At 37.5% G+C, this 13,922-nt stretch overlaps 1 protein-coding gene across 3 annotated transcripts in view; it reads right to left on the bottom strand.

The window, feature by feature from the left end:
* The window catches only part of SPTLC3 (serine palmitoyltransferase long chain base subunit 3), a 127,020-nt gene that overhangs the window by 93,006 nt on the left and 20,092 nt on the right, over positions 1–13,922 (bottom strand). For all 3 annotated transcript variants that reach the window (XR_009535299.1, XM_060123132.1, XM_060123133.1), the window contains exons 2-4: positions 12,362–12,544; positions 5,785–5,939; positions 4,997–5,145 (exon numbers count right to left, since the gene is read on the bottom strand). Coding sequence is in view for 2 of the 3 variants with exons in the window: in XM_060123132.1 (XP_059979115.1) it covers positions 4,997–5,145; positions 5,785–5,939; positions 12,362–12,544 (487 nt within the window). In the remaining variant the exon portion in view is untranslated. The remainder of the gene's footprint in view (positions 1–4,996; positions 5,146–5,784; positions 5,940–12,361; positions 12,545–13,922) is intronic.

Raw genomic sequence — 13,922 nt, 5'->3', positions numbered from 1 at the left:
GTTTCTAAACATGATGTAACTGTAACTTCATTTCCCTGTTGATTCAAGAGTTACTTATGAGAGAGCTTTAAAAGTTTCAAGTGATTTTTAAAAAGGGTTCATTTCTAATTTTGGTATTAATTTTTAGCCTTATTTCACAGTGGTCCAAGAACGTGACCTATGTAGATTTCACTTTTTGGAATTCAATGAGGTTTTCTTTGTGCATAATATATAGTAAATTTATATGAAAATTCAATAAATATTTAAAAAGATATCGTCTACTGATAATATGTTTTAAAGTTCAGCATTCAATATATAAATATTAAAGTAAACTCAACAATTACATTATTAATGTCTTCTGTGTCTTTATTTGCTTATTTTTTTGTCTTCTTCATTTTTCAAGGACTGGGAGGAACTTTAGGGTTTCCTATCACTATCTCACTTTTTATTTTTCTCACTTTTGTTTTTAATCGAGTATGTTAAGTTGACCCATATGATTTTTGAAGCCTCCCATAATTCATTGTCCTACTAATTTCCAGTTTGTATAGAAAAATAAGGAGCCATATATGTCTCTGCTGTGTTACTTAATGCACAGAGGCTATAGGAGTTGCATCAATCTTCATTATGGGCTCTCCACATAATTTTTATAAGGTGAATCTCTCCTTATGTTTAATAATTCATACACTAAGCTTAACTTCTGCTTTTCTTTCTGTTTGCATTTGCACCACACCTTTAGGTTGTTTGTTTACTTATCTTTAAAGTTTCAGTTTATTCTTCACTTAAAGCTCAATTCATATGAAGGAAGAACAAGCAATTCTGCATTGACTTTGTGTTAGGGGTGGCTGCATGAACGTGTTCCATTGTTAAATCAATATATTCAAACAAACACCTTCCACATACAGCAAAATTAAATAGTTCTTTCCAGTAACGAAACGCAAAGATCATATATAGAAATATCTTGCATAATGAAGTTTTACTGATTGTTTTTTTCATTTTATTTACTTATTTATTTAGGCCAGGCTAAGCAGCTTGTGGGATCTTAGTTCCCTGACCAGGGATCAGACTTGGGTCTTGGCAGTGAAAGCGCTGAGTCCTAACCACTGGACCACCAGGGAATTCCTGAAGATACTACTGATAGTTTGATGTTACTCTTCAGACATTATGAACAATTTTTACACAACTCTCAATCTTAGTGCTAAAAATCTGAACATCCATGTAGCTTTAGAATCTGTTTCTAAACAAATTATAGTAGTTATTCTAGTGTTTTTCAGCTAAGACAGTTAACCTACAGACTTTGCAGCTAAAAATTTGAAGGCAAGCCAGCTAAGAGTACCAATTTCAACACTTGATAGGCTGTTCACTCCAGAGGTCCCTAATTCACAATGTAATGTCACACACACCTAAACTCAAAAATTTCTAATCTTTCACAACACATTAACAACATTATTAAAACAAAACAAAACAAAACAAAACTAGGTTGTAATTACCATAGATGTCACATAAGGCATGCAGTTTCAGGGAGACAGCCCGGATCAGGGAGCATTCTAACAAAAACCAACACAAGTATAGAAGATAAGAATTTAAAATGTGTCAGATATTTAAATGCTTGATGGTGACTCCGATTTGCCATTTCACTCTGTCTCATATTTAGGATGTATGAAAAGCACAATCATCCCACCCATATCAGCATGTGAAATGTTAAATCCACCCACAAGAGGGTCAAAGCCTCCCCTAATTCCATATTCTGCTATCTTTTAGTTGTATAGAAAAGTAAACAGTAGCACATCATTTTACATCTTAAAATATCACTTAAAATTCTGTACATATCCGTCTGGAAATGTGTCATTTCCAGTTCTATTTTGGGCCTAGTTTTAACATTTGCAGGTGTAGATTTGGCAAACAACCTTACTCTAGGGCACTTTTTGCTGCTCCTTCCACTGAATTGACCTCCCTCTTGGGCACTGAGGGTATTTTGTTGTTGGTTACAATGGGGAGGTGGAACCAGGCTGGGACCTATCTTTCTGCTTTTCATCCTTTGGAATAACTTTAATTTAGTTGTATTTATTTTTGATTACAGCACATAATTGAGTTTAGTTTTTGGCCAAATCTCAGTCCTTTGCTTCTAGTAGGCAAATATGTTCTAGTTATATATTTTTGGTAAAAATAAAATATGTGATCTTTTATCCTTTTACTATATTTTATTTTTATTTTTTTATTTTTTACTTGTTACTTTTTGTTTGTGGTCATGCTGTGCAGCATGTGGGATTTTAGTTCTCTGATCAGGGATCGAACCCTTGCCCACCCTGCTTCAAAGTGCAGAGTCTTAACCACTGGACCGTCAGGGAAGTCCCTTTTACTATATTTTATGTGTTTCCTCTTGATTTCTTTTTCATTGAATTTTCCTATTTTGGAATATGATTTCTGTGTTCTTTTCCCCCTGGAACATTGGAAACTACTTTTAAAAGCTCTAGGAAGTATTTTAAGTGATTAAACGTCCCTAAACATTTACTTTGGGTTCCTCAAGAAGCTATTTTGGTTACTAAAAATTCTTAAGCCTCTATATTACCAAAGTTTCACTGTTAGTCCATTGGCCCTGTTAAATATTTTCTTAAGGCTATGTAGTATACATTTTCCAAAAGTTACTTGTATATCTTGAAGTAAATGGCATTCAAAACTATACAGCAGAAACTAACACACCATTGTAAAGCAATTATACTCCAATAAAGATGTTAAAAAAACAACAACTATGTTACCAATTCTTGACTGCTATGGTCAGGTTACCATTTATCTTGCAGAAGACTTTCAGATGTACCCTGTTTATTCATTTATTTTTGGATTGCTTATATTCTTGTTTTCAGTTCTTCTATTTGCCTAAAATTACTGTGGGTGGTTTCTACCTTGCTGTCTCACTGTTTCCTTGGAAGCTGTTAAAATCTTCCTAGAGCTTGAGTTGGAGAGCTCACAATGAAGCAACTAAATATTAAAAGCCCAGTGATTCAGAAGGATGAGTAGGTGGAGAAAGCATGTAGGCTGTAGGCAGTCTAAACAGGGATCTTCGTCTCTGCCTGGTTTCTCTGGGTTTGTTGAGTCTGCAGAATCAGGGACCCTTATTCCGCATCTGTCTTTACTGGGAGCAAACCATCGCCTGTGTCAGGCTGCCTCTCTTTAGTTTCTGGTGCTGTGACTGGGGACTGTTCTGTCTCAGTGAGTTGGGGGCCCTCATCTTCAGGAGTGTGTTTCCTGATGAACAACCCTTGTATTTGGTGTCACCAGCACCAGAGGCAACATCCCCAAAGGTTGCTGCCTCCGTGTCTCTTTTGACGGTGTGTCCTTCCAGTCTCGGTCCCACCTCCAAGTAGGGTCCTGTGGGTGACCCAGCTCTTCTAAAGGAGTAGAACCTTTCTTCCACTCCCTGCTTATTTCTCCAGCCCTCATGAGTCAAAATAAAGATACCGTGTCTTTCCTAAGAAATCTGGGCAACTACTTATACGCTCTGGAGTTTTAGTTAAGTATTTACTGGCTATGTGGATAAGAAGGCGATTTTGTTCAATCTGAATGGCTATTTATTGCACAGGTCTGAATAATTACATGCTTTTAAAGGCCTTCTGCCAAGGGGTTATCTGAGAGAGGCATGTGGCTCATTTTTCATGAATGGTAAATCCATTTTTAGCAGATTAACCTCTGATTCTTAGGCCTGAAACTGACCTAGTGAGCTCTGCATGTATTATCCTGGTTGGGAAACTGCTTAGTAGGAAAGCTGAGCAACCCCAGGAGTTAGGATGGGTCATCGGCCACTATAGGCACATCACTGAGTCACTGTTGTCCTCAGTTTCCTCCTCTGGAAGATGGGAATAACACCACCTGTCCTGCCCCGCACAGCATGGGGCTTTGTGAGGAACACATGAGATAATATAGGAGGAGAGAGTGGGCCAGGAAGAGCGAAGCAAGCCACAGGAACAAGCTTGCTCTGCTCATCCTCCCGGAAGTGAGGGGAGCAGAAGTTTCCTTCTCAAAGATCTTACTCCTCTAAGAGAAAAATGTTTCAGCTAAAAGAGAAATAAATAGGCAGTCTGTTTCATCTTTACCATTCATTCATTCATCATTCATTCATTCATTCATTCAACACAAGTCAATAAGACCCATTCCTCCCTTCATGGAGCTTATGTTGCAGGAGCAGAGATGGGCAATATACAAGTACAAAAGCAAGATAAGTGATAGGCATCATTAAGAAAAGTGGGAGAAAGAGCCAAATCCAAAGGAGAAGTTGTTGTTCAATGGGTACGAAGCTTCTGTGATACAGGATGAGTAAGTTCTAGAGACCTGCCCTTTCACACAGTTCCTGGAACAATTCTGTACTGTGCCCTTGAACATTTGTTTAAAGGATAGATCTCTAAATACAGAATTACTAGGGTTTCCCCTGAAACTAATATAATATTTTAAGTCAACTTTACTTCAATAAGTAAAAATAAAATAAAATTTTGTTTAGGGGAAAAAATAGAAAAAAGGATCGATCTCATTTAAGCATTCTTACCATAAAAAGGAGGACGATATGACACTTTCTGAGGTAATGGATATGTTTATCACCTTGATTGTGGTGATGGTTTCACAGGTATATGCATGTGTCCAAACTCATTAAATTATATATACTAAATAAGTACAATGGTTTTCTTTGAACAGCAATTGTAACTCAAAAAAGCTGTTAAAAAGAAAAGAAAAGTGGAAAAGAAAAGACCCAGGAAAGGACCAGATGGAAGAGGCATTATAGCTGCTTTTTTAGATAACGTGGTCAGGAAAGAACAATTTTTTTTTTACTCTGGAGAATTAAAATCTTTAAAAACTGCCTAGTAAGAGCATAATGTTTGAAATTTCCAAAAAGACCGTTATATACCTTTTCCTTTTTGTGTTTTATAACAGCATTTTGAGGCACACCGTCTAGATATGATCTAGATTTGAGAAGTAGCCACAAGGAATCTGAGACCCAACTGGAAAAAAATTTCAAAATAGTGAATGTACGTACCCATTTCATGTCTGGTGCTGCCCACGCCCAGGCCATATGTCTCTAAAACATCCTTTACTGTTTTCATAGATTCATCGTACTTGGCTGCCAGGCCAAGGAAGTTATAGGAACCCATATTGATGACATCTTTGATGATTCTTCCAGTAAACCTGCAGAGAGAAGGGCAGGTGAACACAAAGGGCTTTCTCATTTAATATCATCCTAGTGCTCCAGAAAAGACTCTCACAAAGAGACCTTGGGTTTGGCCCAAGTCACGTCTTTTCTTTTTGATTTGCCTTGTTGTCACCACAAAATGATTTGTCCTTAGAGGAGAGTCACCTCATAATGAACCTGGGCAGAGCATTGGGAAAAGGTTTCCAGGCTATGGAGTGTTACTCAGCCCTGATTTGTCTTGGGTGCTTGCTTTCGTGACACCTGTGCTCTGGTTTAAATTTCAGCAAGGACTTTCTAAATCAGAAAGAGCCATGGTCATCACTGGCTCCCTCAGCAGGAAGTAGGAGGGTACAATTTGTCAATAAAGCTGCAAAGGACTCTTCCCGGCTGGCTCTGTGTATCCTGCACCTCCTGCCACTGATTCCTCTTTAATCACAATACAAGTAAGCTGCCCTTGGCAATTTAATTACTGTGACTTCTCCCATTGGCATCATGAGGGCTTGCAAAGGGCTGAATGATGGAAGAGCAGCTGTTCTATTGCTTTGTGCTTTTTTCAGATCTGTGATCTGGTGCCCATGCTAGACTTTCCTTGAAAGCATTTCTTTCAACCAAGCCCCTCCAGGTGGCTGCCTCACCTAAATGTCCAGTTGTAGTCATCTGACACCCTCTCCATCACATCAAACAAAGGCCCCGGGGCACTGCAGATGGGCCGGTTCCAGTTGTCTCTGATTCTCATGTAAAGGTTCCGTGTATAAAAATTCTCAAAGCTTTGATACAGCGGCACAAAATCCTGTAATAACAGAGGCAGAAGTTTACCTTTGGTCTCTCGCTTTTTGTAGTTCATTTGCAATTGAACACTAAAAGACATGGAGGAACCATGAAAATATTCCATCTGCAAATATTTTGAGTAAGGTTCTTGGGTAAGGGGTTGGGTGGGGTCCACAAATAACTCTGTGAGTCCTCCACCTCCAAAGAACCTAACTTTTAGTGGGGGAGGTAAAACCTGTGGCAAATAAAAGTAACAAAAATGACAGCAAAATACAAGTCCCCAAATGAGTGCTGGAGACAACGAATCCCAGTGTTCCCGAGAGGGAGAATTGAGCTTGGGAACCTTCTTAGAATTCAAGAATAATGCCATTTGCCGCAACGGGGATGGACCTGGAGATGATCATACTAAGTGAAGTAAGGCAGACAGAGAAAGACAAATATCACATGATATTGCTTATATGCTGAATCTAAAAAAAAAAAAAGACACAAATGAACGTATTTACAAAACAGAAACAGACTCACAGACTTAGAGAACTAACTTACGGTTACCAGGGGGGAAGGGTTGGGGGGAGGGATAGATTGGGAGTTTGGGATTGACATGTATTCTCTGCTATATTTAAAATAGATAACCAACAAGGACCAACTGTATTGCACAGGGAACTCTGCTCAATACTCTGTAATAAGCTAAGTGGGAAAAGAATTTGAAAAACAACAGATATATGTATATGTATAAAACTGAATCACTTTGCTGTATACCCAAAACTAACACTACATTGTTAATCAACCATACTCCAGTATGAAATAAAAAAAAAAAAGATCTGGTCCAGAGAAGAAGGCCTGCTTTGAAGGTACAGTTCTCCTATTCCTCTGCACAGGTGAGCGTCCTGCCTCTGTGTGGGTGTATTTTCACCCCAACCCATTCCTTTGAGCGCCAGTGAGGTTTCTTCAGGAGCAGTCAATGCCTTCCAAAGGTCACTGTCTTCTAGTCTCAGGTAAGCCTCCCACAGTTTTGTAACTATACCAAAAAATGAAACTGGACTAGATATTGCAAAAACAGAAGCACTGCAATGGGGTATATCCTTATCTAGCTGTAGATTTAACTCGTCACATGACCAACTCACTATATTTTTCTTCCTGACACAAAAGGCTAAGTATGAAAGTGAACCCCAGGCCACAATCATTTTTGGGAGCAGGATATAGGAGAGTTGAACAAAACCTAATAATGCAGCCACAAAAATGCCTTTGTTTCTCCTACCATATGACACTCTTTCTTTTTCCACTGTTAAGCTTGTAGGGTACCTTATCATTTTCCAAGTGTTATAGATATAGCAATCCTACTTTTATAGACAATTCAACAGAAAGTCAGAAAATCTGAGTGGACAGATTGGGATTTGTACCCAGTTCTATAACCAATGCTCTTTTGAATAAATCATGCTGCAGGGATAGGTATTTAAAAGGGATTGAAGAGAACATATCCATGGCACATTGTAAAAAATACTGCCAAATTTGGAAAAATACTACCAAATTTGTCCCTTCTTTTTTTGGTTTAACTACTTGCCCATTCAGTAGCAAATAGAATCATGGATTTGTAGAGAGAGAAAGAATCATTATCAATCGTAGTTTTTCATTTGTGCCTACATTGACGCTTCTGTTCTCACCTAATATTTCTTTTTTATCATTATTTCCTCTTGAGAAACAGCTGTTTCTCCTACCAGGGTTAAGCTCAGAATAATAATAAAATATGTTTGTGTCTTCCTTTTTGTTGGGAAGGGTAACTGTATTATAGACAGTTCTTCGAAGTATGAGAAACACAAAGTAAGGATGGCTAAATTTAATTTTTCTTATTAAGAAATTAGAGGAAGGTTGAATAAAGATAGCAGATTCAGTGCTTGTATGTATTCTACCAATCATCTAAAAGCTCTGTGAAATGACAAAAAATAGATACTTAAAAACCAAAATAAATTTATAAATTTATAAATCATCAATGAATCAGAAGTATTGAAGGATCACAAAAGATAGAACATAAATAAGATCTGCTCAATGCAGAAATAAGACCACAGGAAACCATAGCCCTAAAACATTTGCAGAGAAGACTGGTATGGACATACACTAACTGTAGGGATCCTTAAAGCCAAGAGTCAATAACTACAAGAAGTTGATACCCTGGGTGATTAATGAAGCAATATCTCTTTGTTCTTCTTTTATTGGGTTAATAAGTAGGAAGCAGTTGCATTGTCCACAGCACAAAGCACTGTGATGGGCAGCAAGAACTGACTGGAAGAACAAGACCCCACTGTAGAGAGGTGGGGAGACCACACGGCAAGAACACAAGCCCCTGGTCCAGGCAACACATTCCATTTTCTTTCTACAATCACTCAAGACAGGTGAATGTGTAAGCAAATAAGGATTCCTAAATTAAAAAATGAGCATAAAACAAAACGTCATCACTATTACAGGAAAACTAGCACAATAAGAGGCACCAAATTCAATAAGCAGAACTGACATTTAGTGAAAAGTCTTCATAGAGCAAACAGAAAAAGAATTTAAAAATATGTAAGTAACGTGTTTAGAAAGACACAACGAAACAATGGATCCTTTTAAAAAATTAAATGTTCAAAAGTACAATGAACACAGCTGAGAAGTAAATTAATAAACTAGCATAGTCAGTTGACTAATCATTCCAGGACAGAGAAAATAAAATATGGAGGAAAAGTCAAGAGGTATGAAGGGCAGATTCAGAAGGTCCAATATCTCCCTAGAAGGATTTGCAAGATTGAAGGAAGGAGGAGAAGGAGGAGATGAGGTGAAAGAGGAGGAAAAGGAAGTTAAAAAAAAAGGAGGAGGAGGAGGGGCAAGTTCCAGAGAGGAAGGAAGTTTTGAATCCTAAGATGTAAATAGTCTATCAGGTCCTGAATAGAGCAAATAAGGAAAAACCCACGCCAAGCTACATCCCAGTTAAATTTCAGAAGTCAAAGGGAAGAATCTCAAAAGGCTTCAGAGAAAGGGGAAAGGCAGTTTATAGACAAGGGAATATGAATTAGACTGCTTCGGACTTTTCTTAGGTGACAATGGTGGAAAAGAGTATGAGGGAAAATTATTTTGAACTTAAAATCCTATAATCAGCCAAACCAGCAAACAAGTGTGAAAATCCAAGTAAAAACTTTCCAATATATGTAAGGAGTCTTGAGTTTAATTCCCTTTTCTATAATAATTGTGCATGTACCTCAATAATACAATGAAATAACTACGGAGGAAGACAGATGCCAGAAAAAATAGTGAGTGAAGAAAATGATGGAAGATGGTTTAGCCTAAGGAGCGTTATATTTGTAGTATAAAGAAACAGAAACTAAAAATTTACAAATAAATGACAACATGGAGAATGGGTATGTGGGAGAAAGAAAGTGCAATTTTATTAAATTCTTCTCCTGGTCAGGGGAAGACTCTAGTTACTAAATAATGGTAACTAAATTCTAAATATATGTGTTAAATATTCTAAGAGAACCATTAAAAAAACAGTGACGGATATATTATATATAACTTCCTAACAGGGACAAGGAGAAAAAGGGGAGGGGGAAGGGTAAGCTGTGACAAAGTGAGAGAGTGGCATGGACATATATACACTACCAAACGTAAAATAGATAGCTAGTGGGAAGCAGCCGCACAGCACAGGAAGATCAACTCGGTGCTTTGTGACCACCTAGAGGGGTGGGATAGGGAGGATGGGAGGGAGGGAGATGCAAGAGGGAAGAGATATGGGAACATATGTATATGTATAACTGATTCACTTTGTTATAAAGCAGAAACTAACACACCATTAAAAAAATAAATGAAGTTGTACTAGTTTCAGGCTTACAACGAAGTGATTCAGTTATACATATATATATATATTCTTTTCAGATTATAGGTTATTACAAGATATTGAATATAGTTCCCTGTGTTATACAGTAGGTCCTTATTATTTATCTATTTTGTATATAGTAGTGTGTATCTGTTAATCCCAACCTCCTAATTTATCCCTCACTGGCTCTTTCCCCTTTGATAACCATAAGTTTGTTTCTATGTCTGTGAGTCTATTTCTATTTTGTAAATAACTTCACTTGTATCATTTGTTTATATGCCACATATAACTGATATTGTATATTTGTTTTTCTCTGTCTGACTTACTTCACTTAGTGTGACAATCTCTAGGTCCATCCATGCTGCTGCAAATGGCATGGTTTCCTTCTTTCTTATAGCTGAGTAGTCCTAACTCCACCTCTTAAACCTCTCTTGGCCTCGCCTATTATCACCATCCCTATTATCACTACCCTGGTCCCAGCCCAAGGGCTCATCTAGATTTTTTTTCAAACTGGACTTCTGCCTCAGCCTCTTAACTGGTTTTTTTGGCCCCTATATTGTCCTGTAAATCCATTTTTTATAGGGCAGTGAACATGATCTTTCTAATCTGCAAATCTGCATTCCTCTGCCTGAAATCCTTCAATGCCTTCCCATTGTTCTAATAAATGCCCATGGCTTATAAAAACCCATTATAGTATGGTCCCTGCTTGCCTCTCAAGCAATCTTTCTCCCCACATGCTCCCACTCTCACTCGCAACACTCTGGTCATTAGAATTCATTGGTTCCTTAAATGTACAATGCTTTCTCTGACCTCTGGGCCACTTTGCATCACATTTCCTCTCCCTGAAGACTCCTTCCAGCTCGTCTTGCCTCACCCTTTGCCTTACTACTTACTCTTTAGCCCTTAGATGTCAATTTAACTTTCTCTTCCTCCCAGAAGTCTTCCCTGAACACCAAGTTCAGGTTAAATGTTTCTCTTCTTTGCTTCCTTGATGTCATCTACTTACCGCTATGGTACCTCTTACCAAATTCCATTGCAACTGCTTTTTTTTATGGTTAGCTCTCTGAAAGCAAGAACCATTATCTGCCTTAGTTATTCCTATATTCCAAGACTGTAATACAGTGCCTGGCACAAGATACATGCTCCAAACAAACCTGACTTGATTAGTGAGTTAATGAATGCTTTGACACAAGCAGTGCCCTCTTCAGAGAGTGTCTTCCTTCTCACCCTTGCTCACTAGGCAAACTCCTGCTCACCGTGTAAGCCCCAATATCATGCCTTCCTGACTCCTTAAGAGAATCACAGAGCACAGATCCCTGTTTCCTTTGTCACCTTTCGCCCCATCATCACTTTTTATCATTTGTTTTGCTGGTGAGTCCGTTTTGTACACCAGACTTCAAATTCTCTCATGGAAAGACCTATAGTTTCTTCTCTATTAACCTCCATTACTTGGTAGACAGCATATACTCAAATACTTGCTAAAGGTAGGAGAGAGTACAATAATAAAGCTGGGCCTGATTTTCTTCTGAAGGTGATATGCTTGACTTAAGGTGATTGCAAAATAAGTGTTCTACATGATTTGTTCATGGTTATGTTACTGTAACAAGAGTTTAGCTTACCAGGGGTACTAGTCACTAAGTTACAAGATTTGAAGTTCTCTCATTACATTGAAGTTCATGCCTTACCTATGTTCTTTGCTCAGATGTGTTCAAGGCTCCATCATGTGGAATAATCTATGGCCACAATCGTATATTCCAAAGCAAGTTTTAGGAAAAAGAGATTCATGGCATCATAAATCATTTGAACCAATTTTGGAAAACATGTTAAAAGGATGCAGGCTGCTCACAGGTCTCTTAATATTTTCCAGGTTGTCCTGTTAGCTCTATGTGAAAAGGGGATGATGTAGACTTTTATAGGTTAATTATTGAAAGTATCTAGATCAGTGGTTCTACACAGGGTGATTTTGCAATCTGTGAGGAATTTGGCAATGTCTGGAGGCATTTTTCATTGTCACAAGTATGTGGGAGAGTGCTAATTGCATCTAGTGGGTAAAGGTCAGGGATGCTGTTAAAATTTCTACAATGCACAGGGCAGTCTCCCATATCAAAGAATTATCCAGTCTGAAATGTCAGTAGAGTGCCAAAGTTGAGAAACTCTGACGTAGATGAAATAAAAGTCCCACATTTCACTCAAACACTCTTTCCTCTTCCAGGATAGAACATAAATAATACTCAACTGACACCTAGAAGACCAGAATAAAGTTCCACTCATGTGTCCTCACTCTTATATTTTGATTTTTCACCTTTAAAATGCTATTTTAATATCTATATCATGGGATCGTTATAAAAATTAAATATGATAATGTACAAGAAAACCTTTAGTTCAGTCTGGCAAATAGTAGTTGTTCAATAAATGTTTGTAAAAAACAAGTGCGTGAATACACAGGGAATGTTTGGGGGTTTATGGGGTGCAGAGGAATAGAATTTACCCTGGGTAGTTCCTGAGAGTATCACTCTTTTTAGGATCTGTACACACATCACCACTTGTGAGAACACTTTACAGAAGAATTGGCATTGACAAAGACCCAGGGAGGTGTTCATACGTACTTTTTGCTTTTCTCTCTCTATGGCTGCATTGCATTTTTCTATTCCCCAGTTTCTCAAAAAATCTCTGAGATAGCCAAACAGCGTTCCAATTCCATATCCCAAGTAAGTGAAAACCATAACATGTAGAGGTGCTTCCTCAAAGGATTCAACCATTGGCTTATAAAAATTTGAATTTCCATTTTGCTGAAAAGACAAAAGAAAGTGGAAAATTACTACTCTTCCATTACAATAAACTATGATATTAAAAATTTTGGACTTTTGACCTTTTACATTTCAAAGAACATATTTAAGATTTGAAAAACTGCTTGGAGAAAATTGGAAACTGATCATTGAAGAGGGTAATCAGCAATGTACATTTTATTTCACAAATCCTAATGAAATAATTAATTCAGGCAAAAATTCTCAACAGATTCTAAATCCATTAAGTGAAAAATTAATAAGAAATAGGGTTTTTGCAAGATGCCAATGTATAACCCTATTAGTTACTCCCCAAACACAAACTTGGGGTTACACCTCAGCCAGGTGATCAAATTACATCACAGATGTTAGAACAACTCACCACTATGCTCTTGTCGTGATGTAATATTTAATACACTGATGACATATTTAACCTGAATTTAGTCAAGCTCTAATATCTGACTTCCATTTTACAAGAAATATCAGGTAAATGACTTCATGAGGAAACAGATAATCCACAATGTGGGACTTTTTATATGACAATTGGCTTGGTCTTTAAAAGCAGAACATAAACAAGTGGGACTACATCAAACCAAAAAGCTTTTGCACAGCAAAAGAAATGATCAATGAAATGAAAATGCAACCTACAGAATGAGAGAAAATATTTGCAAACCATATATCTGATAATAGGTTAATACCCAAAATATATAAGGAACTCATACAAGTAAAAAACAAATAATCCAATTAAAAATGGGAGGAGAACCTGAATAGACATTTTCCCAAAGATGACATCCAAGTGGCTAGCAGTTATATGAAAAGGTGCTCAACATCACTAATCATCAGGGAATGCAAATTAAAATCACAATTAGATATCACCTGACACCTGCTAGCCCAGCTGTTACCAAAAAAAAGAGAGATAACACATGTTGGTGAGGATGTGGAGAAAAGGGAGCCCTTGTGGACTGCTAGTGGGAATGTAAACTGGTACAATCATTATGGAAAACTGTATGAAGTTTCCTCCAAAAATTAAAACAATTACCATATGACCCAGCAATCCCACTTTTGGGCATATATTCATAGGAAATGAAATCAGTATCTTGAAGAGATATTTGCACTTCCATGTTCACTGCAGCATCATTCACAGCAGCTAAGATACAGAAATGATCTAAGTGTGTATTGACGGATGAATGGATAAAGAAAATGTGGGTTTTGTACACACACACATGAATATTTTTCAGCCACACACACAAAAGAAAATTCAGTCATTTGTAAAACATAGATGAACCTAGAGTATGTTATGCTAAGTGAAACAAGCCAGACTCAAGAAGCCAAATACTGCCTTATCTCACTTACATGTGAAATCTAAAAAAGCTGAACTCACAGA

Source organism: Lagenorhynchus albirostris, chromosome 15 (genome assembly GCF_949774975.1).
Source record: "Lagenorhynchus albirostris chromosome 15, mLagAlb1.1, whole genome shotgun sequence".
NCBI classification, from domain to species: Eukaryota; Metazoa; Chordata; class Mammalia; order Artiodactyla; family Delphinidae; genus Lagenorhynchus; species Lagenorhynchus albirostris.
This window is presented reverse-complemented; position numbering and strand designations above follow the sequence as displayed.